The sequence below is a fragment of the Heloderma suspectum genome, chromosome 4, assembly GCF_057233095.1.
Source record: "Heloderma suspectum isolate Gila_16-S chromosome 4, 16-S_ref, whole genome shotgun sequence".
NCBI classification, from domain to species: domain Eukaryota; kingdom Metazoa; phylum Chordata; class Lepidosauria; order Squamata; family Helodermatidae; genus Heloderma; species Heloderma suspectum.
In genome coordinates, this window is record NC_139461.1 from 112,697,142 (window position 1) to 112,713,934 (window position 16,793).

Here is a 16,793-nt window from a genome sequence, read left to right on the forward strand (position 1 = left end):
AAGAGATGGGGAGATGTGTTTGTAGGATTTTCTGTCTCATGTGCCAAACTCACTTGGCTGGCTTTGGGTATGATGCACTTTGACTTGGGTCAATGAGAGCACCATTTGCTGCTGTGCCTCAGACAGCAAAATGTCTTGGGCCAGCCCTGATAGGCATACTCCCTCTGATACTGGAGGTAGAATATTAGCCATCAGTTGGAGAAGCCTGGTCCAGGATCACATACGAAGGTTGTGATAGTTAGTGACTCGAGTTGACTGTAAAAAGAAGTGAAAGCTATTCATAAACTCCAAACAGGAAATTCTCGACAGTAAAAAGAAGAAAAAGGTTTGCTAAACATATTATTGTTTCTGTAGGAGTTTTAATTACAATGTTCTTTGCTAGATTTTCCTCTAAAAATACATCCATTTAACAGCTTCAGAACCTGCCAACAACATCTTGCATGAATTTTAATGCTAGCCATCATTTCCTGGATAGATAATTGTGTTAGAAATGAAGGCAAGAGGTCTTGCTGGGAAGTGACTATAACAACCACTTTGCTGGGTCTCAGAACAAAATTCATCTAGTCCAGCGTTCTATTCCTTCTAGAACTGCCTTCCCCAATTTAGTATCCTCCAGATATTTATTACATTTTTATACCACCCAACAGCCACAGCTCTTATGTGTTAGATAACTCCCATCATCCCCAGCCAGCATGGCGATGGGAGTTGTTGTCCAATACATCTGGAGGGCATCAGAATGGGGAGGGCTGCTTTAGAAGTTTAGAAGAAGAGCTTCATGGTGTTGGCTAACTTCTCTTGCTAATCTCCAGCTTCTGACAGTCAGAGACGTATTGCTTCTAAACATGGACGTTTCATTTAGCTATTATGGATAACAACCTTTGATACTGTTGCCTTGTATTTTGGGTTGCAGCTTTTATTTTGCTGCTATTTTTTTGTAATTTCTGTTTTATCATTTTAGTATTATTTTAGTACGTTTGTTAGGAGCTCTGAGTGTGTGTGTGTGTGTGTATAGAAAAATGGGATAAATAGTATAACATAAAATAAGACCTATCCTACATTAACCTCTCTAAGCATTTTAAACCTCCACCTAAGCTATTGACAATCGCCATATCTTGTGGCAGAAGATTCCAGAAGTTATGTATACACAGTGTGAAAATGTACTGCCTTCTTTTCACTTACGGCATAACGTTTATTATATATAAAATAATACCTAACATCGTACCAATATACAGACAATGCAATCCTATCCCAATTCATGGCCAGTAGGCAGAGATAGAATCACACACTCTCAGCCCAACCTACCTCACAGGGTTGTTGTTGTGAGGATAAAATGGAGAGGAGGAAGATAATGTAAGCCGCCTTGGGTTCCTTGCAAGAGGAATAAAGGCGGGATATAAATGCAATAATAATAAATAATAATAATAATAATTACTCCTAGATCCCCATGCACCAGTGCTGGGGCAAGGTGAGAAAAAGCCTGCATATTGCTGCTGTCTAGCCTGGGTGCTGTGACGTCATCATGATGCATCTGATGTTGTTATGTGCTGACTGGTGTCTTCCATGCATGGATAACACAGGGGCAACATTGGTGAACAACACTGTGATTGGTGGCTGGCCGTGGCGTTCTTACAGATGCTGTGGCAGTTGCTGTCACTGATGCTGCATTAGCTCATTTCTACTGCTGTTGGCTGGTGGAAGGCATGGGATTTGCAAGTACATTGCAACTGAATGAGCAAGACCACAGAGTTGGCTTGTAAGGCACCTACCATCACCAAAGAGATGAGCCACAAGTTTAGTCAGTGCCAGTTTCAAACTGTATTCTGCAAGTTTCGCTGCTTCCATGGTGTGCATCTCTTGCTTGTGTGGTGTACGGTGACCTTGTTCAAACAAGCAAAAACTTTCTCCGCCGCTGACATTGTTGAATAGCTGTTCAAAAAATAAAATGAAACAACACTTAGCATTTACATGGTACTGTTCGAATATTCAGAGCACTTCACATACATGCTCTCAATTTCCCTACAAACAGACCTGTGAAGTAGGTCAGTATTTTTTTTTTGTTTCTGAGGCTTTAAATACTTTAATTGAATTTCAGTGACATTTCACAAACTTTCTTTTTTAGAAAGCAGGTCAGCGTTTTCCCAGTCTTGGTAAGCTAAGAAACCATGGCTTGCCTCAGGCCGCCAAAGCAAGTTCATTAAAGTGAGTTTTTAACTGGAGATTTCCAGCTCACAGCTACCATGTGACCAATCTACCATGTGACCAGTCTTGGAGGTTCTTCAAAGAGATGGTGAATAGTGTGACGTTGGGTTTTCCAGCCACTAGAGCAGGAGTACTGAACCTCTTTTAGCCCAAGAGACCAACTCCGTTTCAGAGAAGCTCTTGGGGGCCACATTCCGAGGGGGGTGGGGCCGAAGGCAAAAGGAGAGGTCCAAAATACCAGCGTATTTCAGCTTAAAGCTCTTACTGCCAGTAACTAGGCCTTAGGGGAGGCATATCAACCTTTTAGAATGGGTTAGAACGCACAAAAGCAGAGAAACCACCAAATGATTGCTGGTCGGGGAAAGGGGTGGAGCCAGGGGAAAGGGGTGTGGCTATTTGGGGAGCCCAAAGGGGACTGGGACCAGAAATGAGCTACATTTAGCCCCTGAGCCTAAGGTTCTGTACCTCTGCTTTATAATATGAACACATCTTATGTAGAACTTCTACCAAAAACTAAATCTAGCAGCAGGAGACTTCACCGTCGCAGCCCTCTAGATCTGTTCCTCCTCTTCCTCCCCATCATTCCTACCTGTGTGTTCATCTGTCTTCTTCATCCAGTTCAGAGGAGTAAGCAGACAATGGCCTAAGTGAGGAGGAGGAGCTGGCTACAATGCTGATGAGGAGGAGATTGGGCCACTGGAGGGATCTTGCCCAACACATGGAACTGGAACTGGCTAATCTTAATCTTTCTTTCTTTCTTTCTTTCTTTCTTTCTTTCTTTCTTTCGTTCTTGGATATATACAAGGATCATCAGTAACTCAGCTTTAAGACTAGGCATGCCTAGTCCTCAACAGATGCAGAGAAAATCCTGAAAACATTACTATATTTTTTAAATAATAAATGACTGTTCATTACAAAATTTTCAGTGTGCAGAATTGCTAAACAAATGACATTTATCCTTGCAAGCACCCCGTGACATAGGTTGGGGGCGGTGTGTGTGTGTGTGAGAGACAGACAGACAGATGTGTCCAAGGCCAATCAGTGAGTCATGTGGCTGAGCAGCAGTTTTAACCTGGGTATTCCACATCCAAATGCAACAATTTATCCAGAGTAGCTACCTGTGTTTTCTTTAATGCAGTTACTAAGTGTTCCTGCGGACATAGCATATTACTCAGCAAGCAGTTTCTTCTTCCAGCCTCACCCTTAAAGAACAGTGAATGGCTTGCAAGGAAATCCATCATGGCTGAAAGAGAAAAGTGGTTGCCAAGAACTGCTGGAAGGGATGAAGTCAGAACCAAAGGCTCTTTTAAAGGAGGCCTCTGGAGGTTTTGGAAGGGCTGGGAAGTCGTTAATACAAGAAAGGAACCTTTGGGACAAATGCCCTACAGAGAAAGAGAAAAGCAGCTGGGTCAGGGTTTCAGAGTGTTGGTAATATGGCAGTAGTTACTCTGGATAAGCTTACCTGGCTATTATGTGTGTGCCTACATTACCCCAACTGATTCCATTGAAAAAGGGACCAGGATGACACATAGTTACCTACAGCTTTTAATTACTGTTTCCTGATCCTGGGATTTCAAAGCCGAATCCAATTAGCTTCTCTCCCTGCTAAGTCAAATCTCCAAATTGGGGAGATTCAACCCCAGTTCCCTTTCATCCTTCTGCAACAAATCTGGACATGTCTCTTCCTTAGTTTTATATGGGGTCACCAAGACCCCATCCTTGTGTTTTCCTTAACCCTTACAATATTCTTGATAGTCATCGAGCCTCTGCTTAAAACCTCTAACAAAGGTCAGTACACCACCTTAAGAACCTAAGAGCAGCCATGCTGGATCAGACTAAAGGCCTATCTAGTCCAGCATTTTTTTTCCCACAGTGGCCAACCAGCTGCCTGCTGTGGGAAACCCAAAAGAACAACATGAGCGCAATAGCAGCCTCCTACTCATGTTTCCCAGCAACTAGCATACAGAGGCAAACTGCCTCTGATTCTACAGGTAGCATATAACCCTCAGGACTAGTAGCCAATCATAGTCTTATCTCCCATGATTTGTCTTCTAACCCCCCTTTAAAGCCACTCAAGTTGATGTCATCACTATATCTTGTGGTTGTGAATTCCAGTTTAATTATGCACTGCATGAAGAAGCACTTCTTTTAGCTAACCTAAATCTCCCACCATTTACCTTCATTGGATGACCCCAAATTCTAGTATTATGGGGGGGGGGGAACCTTCTCCTTGTCCACTTTCTCCATGTCATGCATAATTTCATACACCTCTATCAAGTTCCCCCTTACCAAACTTTTTTCTAAGCTAAAAGGCTCTGTAACCTTTCCTCATATAGAGTTGCTCCAGCCCCTTGATCATTTTGGTTACCCTTTCCTGCACCTTTTCCAGCTCTACGGTACTATTTTTGAGGTGCAGAGACCAAAACTGTGCAAAGTATTCCAAGTGTGGTTGCACCATAGATTAGAATAAAGGCATTATGATATAGGCAGTTTCATTTTTTATTCTTCTCCTAGAGATCCCCAACATGGAATCTCCCTTTTTCCATAGCAGCTTGCACATTGGGTTGATGTTTCCACCGAGCTACCCACACCTCCAAAACCCCTTTCCTGGTCTGTCACCTACAGCTCAGTGTATAAATAAAGTTAGGGTTTTTTGCCCCAGTGTGCATCACTTTACATTTGCTTACATTGAACTGCATTTGCCATTTTAATGCCCATTTCCCCTAGTTTGGAGAGCTCCTTTTAGAGTTATTCACTGTCTCAATTAGCAGCAGGGAAACAGCTACTTTGATCAGGATGGGGTGAAAGCCTCTCCACCCCTACTCCCCAATTATCTTCATCAGGATCACTACTGGAAAACAGGGCATGTGAGGATGGCCATCCCCATTTGCCCTGCTGGCAGCAACTATGCATGGCAGGGGAAATTGGGGGCAGGGCACCTGCGGCAGGCTGCACGTGTGGCCTCTGAGGGTCACATGTAGGCTCCAGGTTACCCACCCCAACCTTAGAAAAATGTATTTGCCATTTTTTAAAAAAATGACTAAAATGCAATTATGCCAATCTTCCTTTACATAAGAAAGAATCCATACTCTAAATCCACTTAGCCTGGACCCAAACATTTTTTGCAAATGCACTGCAGTCTCTAAACTGATGGATTAGCAATGACACTAATGTGGAACCTGTGCATCAATAAGAACACTTCCTGCCATCACAATCACTCTTTGACACAATAAAAAAACTTGTAAGATCACACCCTGGCCCTTACACTGTCAGTCAGTGAGCAGATACTCAAGCCAATGTGTTAATAATGGAGTACCCTATGCTGCTTATAGTCAGGACTTTTAGTATGGGAAGAAAACAACACAAATTATTTTAGACAGCAAGCCACATCACCTTTCAGTGTAATCACTGAATCCTTCAGTCCACAAGCTACCAAATGCAGAACACTGAGTCTGTTTATATTATATGACTCCAGAAAACACACTTGGGTAGCAATGTCGGTTTTCAGAAAAGTAAAGGTATATCCCATTTTTAAAAGCTATTAACCCAGAGTTAATATACTGATGGTTATTAATTTCATACTTTGGTACACTTTATTTCATTGACCCGCAGAACCATTTGTTACCTGGTTAGGTGTCATCTCTACATCTCTTCAAAGAAATGTATCCTGAGTTTTCATGCCATATTGAAATTTATGCCACATGGAGATTAAAGAGATGCTACTCCTAGGAAAATAACATGAGCTTGGTTTATGTTTTTCTGTCTGCTGTTTGTGCTCTCTTCTGACCATCAGTGTAAGAGCTCTGGCTGCCCTTCAGAAACAAATCCAAGAGTGAGGTGCTGGAGGGTGAAATGCTGCCCAAAGGATGTTGAAACTGGAAGAGATGGAGGACCGCCTCTGCTCAAGACCAGGAGGGCAGCAAGAAACAAACAAACAAACCTGAGAAAATCCTTAATCAGGCAGAACTCATAAAATGTATACACAAATGTGTTTGTGGGAGCATTTGACTACCCCAAGCTATTTTCTAATGTATCATGAGGTCAGGGCCGGCGTCAAGAGTAGGTATAGTCAGGCACCTGCCAAGGGCCCACAGCCAAACAGGGGCCCACTGACAAGAGCCCCTCAGACCTTGTGACAAAGGTCTGCCCCAGAAGCCTTTGCATCTTGCAAGACTCCTGTAAGAATCTGTATAATAAGCTACCTTGCCAAAATTTATCCAAACTAAAGAGTTATTTGGTCTTCCACATTCTTCTCATAAGCAATAACTCTCCTAAGCTATAATTTTCATAGAGAAACAAAAGATATATTAAAAAATATCAAAATTAAATTTGAATCTAATGGAAGCATTTTTGCTGACATGCTGGGACTTTTCACTGACCTAGGAGCCTGCTATGGGAGAGATGAAATTTTCCCAGCTGAACTCAGGAAAGGACTAACGGGTGGTTCAGATAAGAAAGGTAGGTAAAAGAATAACTGCTTACTGGATTATTGTCTGTGTGTTCTGTTTATGACACAAACGAGTCAAAATAACATAAATTATTGTAAGAAGTAAACAGGACCTACAAAAGAGAAGCAGGTGGGCTCCTGTTTGGGAAACATAAGGTAATATGCTCAAAAAAGCTGACAAGATATGAAGTAAATATATCAAATCATAGCTGGGAATACCTAATTGATAAATAAATTCTATTCTGGGGAAAGGAATCACATACACAGTGCTAATAAGAATCGTTTAAATATAAGAGACAAGATACAGGGACTTCAGCACCAAATACTGGTTCTCACCAGGACATACCATCTGTCCACATGAGAGACCACAACACCTGTCTCAATGTCCATGTTCGCATAACAAGATAACCCACCCTGTGAATAAACTACACAATGTGGATTGTTTGCAGAACAACCCACAGTGCACCAGACAGACGATCGGGCTTACTGTGGGTCATTCTCCCCCTCCTTCCCCTCCGGTCCTTCACCCACCATCCCAGCATCCTGTCGTGTCCTGTCCACCTCCCCGCTCCAATTGTGACCCCTTTTCATACCTCAGCTTAAAAAAAAACCAGTGCAAACGGGGCTGTAAATTTTTTTATTGGTTTTTTTTGTCGGTCTTTCGGCAGTGAGCAAGTGTGCACTTACAGCTGTCCACTATGTATAGCCTTGCCTTGTCAATGCCCTTGTATGTTTTAGCTGTCAATGCCAGTGAAGTGCAGTATGAAACATGAAAGGAAATTGGCAAGATGAGACTGCACATAACTTGCACACCATGGCCAGTGACAGGTCAGGAAAAGGGGGCAAGACTGCCCACTTAGCAAGGTGATCCTCTGGGTTTTATGTGTCAAACTGTCATTTGTGGGTTCCTGACTCCCATTCCACACTTCCCCGAGTCTCCAGCAAGTCCTTATAAGAGAGATCTAGGGTCCACCCCCGTTTCATGGCTCCCATTCGCAGTAACTGCAACAGTAACTGCTCCGAATGGGAGACATTTCAGCAGGTGATGATCACTGCACCTGTGGCAATCATGGGCAAAACCCAGAGTCATGCCCCATACTTTGTCATTACATCCAAATGAGGCGAACTATGATTGCTGCAAACTATCATTTGTCTCCTAATCCGACCTGGAAACCAGTTCAAACTGTGGTTTCTTGTTCTGACTTGGATGAAAACTATAGTTTGTAGCACCTTTAGTTTTGTGGATTTGGTTATCATATACCAAGAATTGAGTGTGGCAATGAGAAAGTAGGAAAAAAGGGAAGAAGGTGCTCACAAGCCTCAAGCCTGTTCACAATGGCCAAACTATGGCTTAGCCACAACAGCCAAACTGGGCCTGGGCACTAAGAAAGACTTCACCCATTTAAATTTTGCTTCTCGTAAAGTGACAAGACACACAATACTAGCTCTGCCCAGAAAAAGAAAAGGTGTCAATCCTGTCTCTTATGAGACATCAGGGAAAACATTTGGCTATTCTAACATCTGACAACATCCTAGAAGCAGAGCGATAAAGAAAATGTATCTGGGAATGGGGAAGGAAGTGCCAGATTCCAAGAGCCTGTTACCCCCTTCACCTGCATCTTCAGTATCTCCCCTTTACATTAAAGGGGATCCATCTAATCCTTCCTTCCCCCCTCCACATACTCTCCCCCATCTTTGAACCCCTGCTACTGTTTACATTGGTAGTTTTTGGATCTAGATAAAGCTACACCTCCTCACATGTTACAGTAATAGAAACAACAACGTGTGGCTGCACAAATACACATGGCACCCCGTTCATCTTAAATGCCTTTATTATGTAAACACCAGTATGCACTTTGAGATATTCAACCTGCCTTCCCCAAACTGGTGCCATCTAAATGTTTTGGACTACAACTCACAGCATTCCTGACCATTGGCCATGCTGGCTAGGGCTGATGGGAGTTGAAGCTCAAAACATCTGGAAGGCAGCTGGCTGGGGAAAGCTATAAGGAACTGTATTTTCCTTTGAATAATCAGATGCTGAATACAGTCAGCAAGAGAAAGCTGAATTATCAGAAGGATTCTCCCACATCCCCTCAGATAAGCTTCCCAAAAGGTTGGCATCATCTGAAACAAATGCTTCAAGCTGTCCGCAATATGGATGTTTTAATTGTTGCTAACTGAATCTCATTGCTGAGATATACACTCTTTGGATTTGCATTAGCTCCCTCTGGTGGAGAGAATAATGCAAGTTAAATTAAAGAGGAATTACAATTTTAAAAAAATACATAAGTCATGCTTTTCAAATTAAGTTTTAAAGATATGGTTTGTGCTCTGGCAAAAAACACTGGTGTTTGAAAGTTCATGTAAATATAAATAGGAGAAACATGAAAAGCCCCCAAATTCTACAGCCACTTACTCTTTCATTTCCACACTTGCCAGTTCAACTACATTGAAAAGGCTACTGATTTAAAAGTTAATCGTCTACTACAACCGCCCCTACTCTGTCACATGCTCCTTCTGCTCTGTCTGCTGGTGCTTCTACAGCCCCTCTTGAAGGAGAAGGAAACAGTGAAGTTCAGTATGTCCACTATAAATTGCAGCCTGAAGTTCTCCTTTGTGTGTGCTTTTTTTTGTAAGCTCCTCTTTTCTTTCATAGAAATAACTTCCAACAAAGCACCGATTTACTCTCCTAGCCAAAATTTCAGCTGCCAAAACAGAAATACATAAAGTGTTGGGGTGGGTGAAATGTGCATGTTCAGTAGGATTCTTAATTTTCTAGAATATGAGATTATTTCTTTAAAAAAGAAACAATGAACCCCTTCAGATGAGGCATTTAGTACATTCTCAGGAGCACTCTGTCCCTATATCAGTTTCTTTCACATAAAATTAATTTCCCATCAGGAAATACCACTGCAGATCAAAATTAATGTCTTTAGACTTTAAAAAATAATAACTTAGAAGGCACTCGGCACATGATCAGAGACACTCACACTAAAGTACTTGAACACAAAATTATTGGCCACCCTATTTATGACAGATTCGCTAAAAAAGAAAAAAGAAAAGAAAAGAAAGAAAAGAGGGTGGGGGAGAAAAAAAAAGAAAGGACAAAGCATACAGGAGTAACATCTTCCACTCTTTTTCCTTAACGTATTTTAACTTTTTTTAGCTCTTCCTCTCTCTTTCATAGAAATCTCATTTGCAAAAATAAAAGTAAAGGAGAAGTTACACAAGATCAGAGAAAAGAATAGAGCCCCATATTATAATACTTGAGTGCTGAACCAGAAGTGCTGGGGGAGGAAACATATTGGCAGCCGGGGGAGGGACAAATGGTACAGGATTTAGCATATCCTTCCTGTATGTAGAATACACCACCTGCAATAACTCCACAATTCTATTTCAATATGGAAATACATGTCACAGGTCATGTATTATCTTCTTCTATATAACAATGAAATAATCCACTAAAATAAAATCTAGCATGCAGCACTTTACTCAAATGCTCTGGCAGATGCCTCAGAGAAGCTGCTCTTAGGCAAGAACTCCTGGCTCAGGTCCTATTAACTCCGCTGACTACTCCCCTCCAAAACAAATAATAAAGAAAAACTGTCCCATCATCCCCAAATCCCCAAGAGTAGTGGTGAGCTCCAGCATGGTGAGTTCTAGCCAAGATATATTCTGGAAAAATCCATGAACAATTGAATACAGACAATAGTAGTATCCAACTTTTTTTAAAAAATGAAGTGAAGAACGCAGTGATTCAGTCCCTATCTGGAATGCTCACTCAAGGTCAACAATAGCAGTTTGCAAACGTATTTACAAACGCAAGATGCCCTGGTACGTTAACTAGAAAGAGGACAAAAAAATCCCAATGCAATAAGACGAAGGTCAAATTAATATAATGAATCGATGGTCATTATAGAGCTAGGGGCTGCTTCAAGCCAATTATGGCTTTGACTTTTGCCCTCTGTGGGCCAGCTTTACCATTAGGCAGAGTGAGTTGCCAGCCACTAGCAGCTGATTTGGACTGTCATGAGAGAGCAGCGAATTGTTGGTTATTTAATCCATTATTATTGTGTTTTTATTGTGAGGGGGGAGGAGAGGTGCTTGTGGGATTTTCTGCCTCGTGTGCTGAAGTAATTCAACTGACTTTGGGTACTGTTTCTTGACTTATGTGTGAGGGGGAGGGCACCATTTTGTGCTCCACCTCAGGCAGGAAAACATCTTCCATTGACATTGTCTGGGCCCTTAATGGCCACCTGCATCACTGCAGCCACCTCCTTGACACCTGTGTGGCAGCACTACATCAACCCTGCACTTTGAAATACAGTCAGAGTTAAAATTGGCTACTTAACCAGTGAGGTTGGGAGAGGAAGGAAAAGGGAAGGGGTGGAGAGGAGAATCAATACAGAGCGGTAGCTTTGCAAGTACAGAGGGAATTCCAGCTGCAAAGAAGTGCCGGGATCAACTGTCTGTGTGTGTGGGTTAGAGGGAAAGCCATGACAGGATGCATGAGAGAATGTGTCTGCACAATGATGTGTGTATCGTGTGTGTGTATGCTTTACATGTGTTATTTTTTAAAAAGCATATTTATTGCCTGTACTTTGGTGCCTAACTGGGACCGGGCATACGGAACACATCTAGCCAGTCTTGCAACAACTTCTCTGGCTCCCAGTCTAGTTCCAAGCCCTATTCAAGGAGCTGGTTTTAATTTTCAAAGCCCTAACTGGCTTAGGATCTGGATACCTCAAAGGCTGCCTCTTTTCACAGAGATCTGCCTGGGTATTAAGAAGCCCTTCTGTGGGCCCCTGTACTGCCTCTGTGACCTTTTCTGTTGTGGTGCCTCACCTCTGGAACTCGCTCCCCAGGGAACCTGAGAACATCAGAAGAGCCGTGCTGAATCAGACCAAGGGTCCATCTAGTCCAGCATTCTGTTCACACGGTAGCCAACCAGCTGCCCACGGGAAACCCACAAGCAGGATGTGAGTGCAACAGCACCCTCCCACCCATGTTCCCCAGCAACTGGTGTACATAGGCATACCACCTCAGGTACTGGAGGTAGCACATAGCCCTCAAGCCTAGTACCCATTGATAGGCTTCTCCACCAGGAATTTGCTAACCCCTTTTTAAAGCCATCCCTTGCCTGGTGGCATCCCTGTTATCTCTTTGGCACCAAGTGAGGACTTTTTGTTCATCAAGGCATTTATTTACCTATTCGTTTATGGAATTTTTATACCATTTTTCATTTTTAAAAAATATATCCCATAATGGTTCACAAAGAAAAATCATAACATACAGTCAATAAAACTAATAAAACAATAGAATATTGCATTAAAATAACCGAGGGTAGCTGGAAATGCTCGTGGTCAGGAAAACACCCAGGCACACAGAAATGCTTTCAGCTGTCGGCAGAAAAAGTCTTCACTAGCAGTCCACTTGATCACAGAGGATAGATCATTCCGTATGGTGGGTGTTACAATGGAGAAGGCCCTCATCTGCAAAACGACAAGCTGAACATCAGTAGACTGTGGTATGGTACGCAAGGCCTCCCCCTCAGAACATGAAGACCAGAGTGGCCTACGTGGAAAGAGGTAGTCCCATAATTTGGGGATACTTAGTTTTGACTGATGGGTTTTAAATGATCATCTGCTGTGATTCTCTTCTGTAATATTGTATACATCTTTATTAATACCGCACCATTTTTTCAACATTTTGTAAACGGCTTTGGGAAGTTATAGACCTAAAAAGTGGTATATACATGTTTAAAATAAAGAAATAAACAAGATATAATGGCGTAATGGTTTGGTTCATCTGGTGCTCTTTTCAGCCCTCTGCTGCATCCAAATTAAACCTTACTGAACCCTTAGTAAAGATTAATGGGACACTTTGCATGTGCATTACCCATATTTAGTAGATGATGTCATATCGGTTGTGGTGCTCAAGACACAGTAAAGGTACATCCACAAGGCAGCGTCTTCCAATCCTAGTTCAGCATTCTATTTCAACATGCGGAACGGAGGAAGTTTCCCTGGAAAAGGAAGGTACTCGCTCTCTGGGGTTATATCTAATCTCAAGGTATGAAAGCCAGCCGTGCAGATCGTGCAGCCCAACCTGGTCTAACAATGGTACCTGTCAACCATTTTGAGCAATGGAGGAATGGCAGGGGCCAAAAGCCCCTGCTGGCATACTTCAGGATTTGGATACGTTGAGATGATGCCTCTAACTTTCTATGTCAGTGCTATAGGAGCATTAAAGTCCCTAGTGTACAGACTTCAAAGGCATACACACTAGGGTACGACCTGTCTATCTCACCCCCATATATCTGTTCCTAGGCCAAGAGCCGAAGCACCCTGTGTGAGCAGCACTGCACGGCCAAGCATTTTTGTGCAGGGATCAGGGGCTGCTTACTTTCCTACTCCAACTGTAGATTCCCATGACCAAGGAGGGTCTTCTGCCTTTCAGGTGTAGCTTTTAGTGGGTCCAGTGGCTGCAATGTGAAGAACATAACATCACTGGTCCATTGTTTCCAACAATGGCACATCAGATGCACTTGGGAAGCCCATAGCAGGGCCTGACGTTGACTGTCATCCTCTGTTATTTCACCTCCAGCAAGGGATGAGCTTCAGAAGCTCCAGCAATAGGGAACACACACGTTTCGCAAAGCCCTCGGTCTGACTGCTTTTGTTTTGTTTTGAAGCCCTTTCACGCTTTCCCAAGTGGACTACCTCTCTATGCATAAAAGATGTACAGCACCCCAAGCCTTCAGGACAGGAAAAGCCACAAAGCGTATTATACGAATGTACGTCAGGGAAATCCTCAAAAGAATCCTAAAAGCACATTTCGAAAAAAGCACAACATGAACCTGTAGAGAGATTTCAAATAAATAAATACGTATTTTACTCTTGCAATGAAATGTGTAGCCAGTGAAAATATCTTCATGTGCATTTCAGAACTCACAAAGAAAGCAATATGCTGTTTTGCAAGGAAAGTTATGCAACCAGAAACACGCCTGCCTGGCTAAGTGCTTAACAAAACTGCTGCAGAATACATCAGATGTTAACATTCAGCAATAACATCTCAGTCACTCTCATGAGAAAAATCATCTCCCGGTTAAATCCCGTAACAAAACAAAATGACAGACGCTATGGACACTTGCAAGATATAAACTATTAGGACTGTGCAGTCCTGTGGTGCCCGTTTCATGCAAGTGCAGAGAATCATGCCAAAAACAAAATGTATGTTGTGGCCTGTCAAAGCAAAGTAAAAAATGGCTTAACTGTCCTGCAAGAAACTAACCACATCATAAGCTGAGGAACACAGCAGTTTTATATGAGAGTCTTTGTCATAAGGCAGTAGCAGCTCATCACAGCAGCCAGTCCAATTGTATATCTAACACATCCCATGCTCTACAGTGATGAGAAAGTTCTCTCTCATCAAGCACTTACATATAGCAAAGGTGCAGAGCTTCTTTCAACCTGAAGGCCAAATTCCATTTTGGAGAAGGTCTCAGGGGCCCATTCCAGTGGTGGGCAGAGCTGAAGGTAAAAGGGGTGGGGCTGAAAATACTAGTATATTTTAGCTTAAAGCTCTTAGTACAAGTAACTAAGCCTTAGGAGGAGTATTTCAACCGTTAGAATGGGGGAAAACTGTACAAGAACTGGGAAAACGCCAAAAGATTGGTGGCTGCGGGAAAGTGGGGGGACATCTGAGGAACCAGGGTGGGCTGGATTGGAATCCCAAGCAGGCCAGATATGTTTCTGCACCCCTGACATATATTATTATTACCATGCCGGGAGTAGTCTGACAAAATGGTAATATTCTCTGCATTATTTGGGAGCCATGAAAGACCTGGACTTTGATTTTGTTTCCAAGATCCGAAGAAATACTTTAGGCTGTCGAAGAGCTTGGGCCTGCCCCAGTGGGATTTTTGATTCCTGCCCCCGTCAGGGCCAGAGTGGCCACTTGCACATCGCCAAAAAGAGGAAACGCATCAGACACACAAAAAGAGGAGACAGATTTGCATAAATATTGCATGTGCTAATTTATATGCCAAATTTATACCAATTTTGAAATGATTACTATAGTTTAATAGAGCTTCGGCTATTGGGCGGTATAGAAATGAAATAAATAATAATAAAATAATAATAATTGAAATTGAAATACGGTACTCTCAACATAGCAGTGAAGGCTGTGACTGGGTGACTGTGTGCCTACTGCTCCGCCTGCTGTCCAGTTATTAACTGCCAATGGGCAACATCAGTCCCCTGCTGTCCCTTCTGGTGATTCTTTATCTTTAAGCCGGACTGGACAGCCTTTCAAATAAAGGACACCTTCAAATACAGATTGTCCTCTGACAGCCCTTCACACAGAGGAGGGTTCTCTGCAAAGTAGGAGACAGGGCCACCCTAGTCAGGGCTGGTCTATGGGCAGCAGTCTGGAATGAGTCTGGAGCCAGGAACTAGAAGTCGGGACCAAAGAGCACAAGGATCAGACACAAAAGGTAGAAGCAAAGTTCCACTGAAACAAGAAGCCCTCTTATACGCCTTCCTGCTCAGCAGGAGCCAGCGGCCAGCCTGGGCAGAGTCAGTCTGGAAGGTTCTTCACTGAGAAGTTGTAGAAACTAGGGGTGCTGGAGAAATCTGCTATGGAGTCAAATAAGGCCGGCTTTCCAAGAATGCAACCTGCCGGGTCTGCAGCGGACCAGCTCCCCTTACCTCCGCGCCTCGGGACTCTGTGCAGGATGGCTTCCAGGTTTAAAAAGACATGGTACACAAATGGCAGCTACAATTTGCAGACCTTGGGAAAATCACGGATATAAATTGTGTATTCTACACAATCGTAAAGCACTTACATCTATGGAAACTGCAGCTGTAAAAGGACTTTTACAGCTGTTATTTACATAGATGTAAGTGCTTAACAGCAGCAAATGCCAAAAATATGCAATTTACAGCCACGATTTTCCCAAGGTCCACAAATGGCAGCTGCCATTTGAAGACCTTGTCTTTTTAAAACCAGGAAGGCACCCCTCAAAATCTGTCATGCACGTGCGGGGCTCTGAGGAAATCCAGTGAGCCCAAACAGCCTGGATTTTCACCTGGCAGACCTCCCCCCCGGACTTGGGGGGGAGGGTCACCCATCCCTAGTAGAAACACAGCTCACCACATGGAGCAGTGGTCAGCATGTCCCATGTTTTTGAACGTTCACATTAAGCATGTTATTGTAATTTTTCAATGAAGGGTGTGTGTGTGTGTGTGTGTGTGTGTAATTTGAGGGAATCAACATGAGGTATCTGTCCACAATTCTTGAGGACGGAATTCAGATCCTAAATTTTACTGACCATGATCCAGACTAATTAGAAAGATAAGGATTTATTTGATATATTTCAGAGAGCCAATACAATGGTGGGGCAGGAGGGTGGGGGGAGTCATATTTTATTCTATTTTACTATTTGTAAATTTTACTGACCATGATCCAGACTAATTAGAAAGATAAGGATTTATTTGATATATTTCAGAGAGCCAATACAATGGTGGGGCAGGAGGGTGGGGGGAGTCATATTTTATTCTATTTTACTATTTGCGTCACTTTGTGCACTTGTAACTGTCCTCTTCAATGTGAGGTGGGCATTTTAGGAGACGTGCTCTTTTAAATAATGAAAATGACTAATAGTCTGAGCTGTACAAACCTTTTTATAATTACTTTGTAGCGATAAGCAAAGATACCATTTGTCGCCATGCTGTTGTAACAAGTCCCTGTTTCCCCCCTCCCCATGGCTAATAGGAGCTAGGAGGGGGCATTTAAATCAGGGACACAGTATAGGGACAGGGGGATTTAACTCCTGCCCAATCCAATCCCTCTTCTCCATCAGGGCTGCTATTTTCTCTTAAAAAACAGTTGAGAGCTCCATTCGCAGATGTCCCTCAGTGCATGTAGGAAAGGGAACCTGGAATGGGCTATTGGACCAGCCTCTGGTTGGGATTTGCCTATTGCAGTATTTTCAGAAGGACTTCATCACAACACGTTTTGAACCTCCAAGACATTTTCACTTTTTGAATCTTTCACCAAGTCAACTGAATGCCGCAGCGATCTTCCCCTCCCAGAATAGATTCTTGTCTTTGGTTACATAGAATTTGTGAGGGGGTTGGGG

General features: G+C 42.8%; 1 protein-coding gene across 26 annotated transcripts in view; it reads right to left on the reverse strand.

Annotated features, from left to right (window-relative positions):
- The window catches only part of FARS2 (phenylalanyl-tRNA synthetase 2, mitochondrial), a 347,910-nt gene that overhangs the window by 249,987 nt on the left and 81,130 nt on the right, over window positions 1-16,793 (reverse strand). For all 26 annotated transcript variants that reach the window (XR_014790247.1, XR_014790242.1, XR_014790249.1 and 23 more), the window contains one exon: window positions 1,767-1,926. Coding sequence is in view for 19 of the 26 variants with exons in the window: in XM_084850408.1 (XP_084706534.1) it covers window positions 1,767-1,926 (160 nt within the window). In the remaining 7 variants the exon portion in view is untranslated. The remainder of the gene's footprint in view (window positions 1-1,766; window positions 1,927-16,793) is intronic.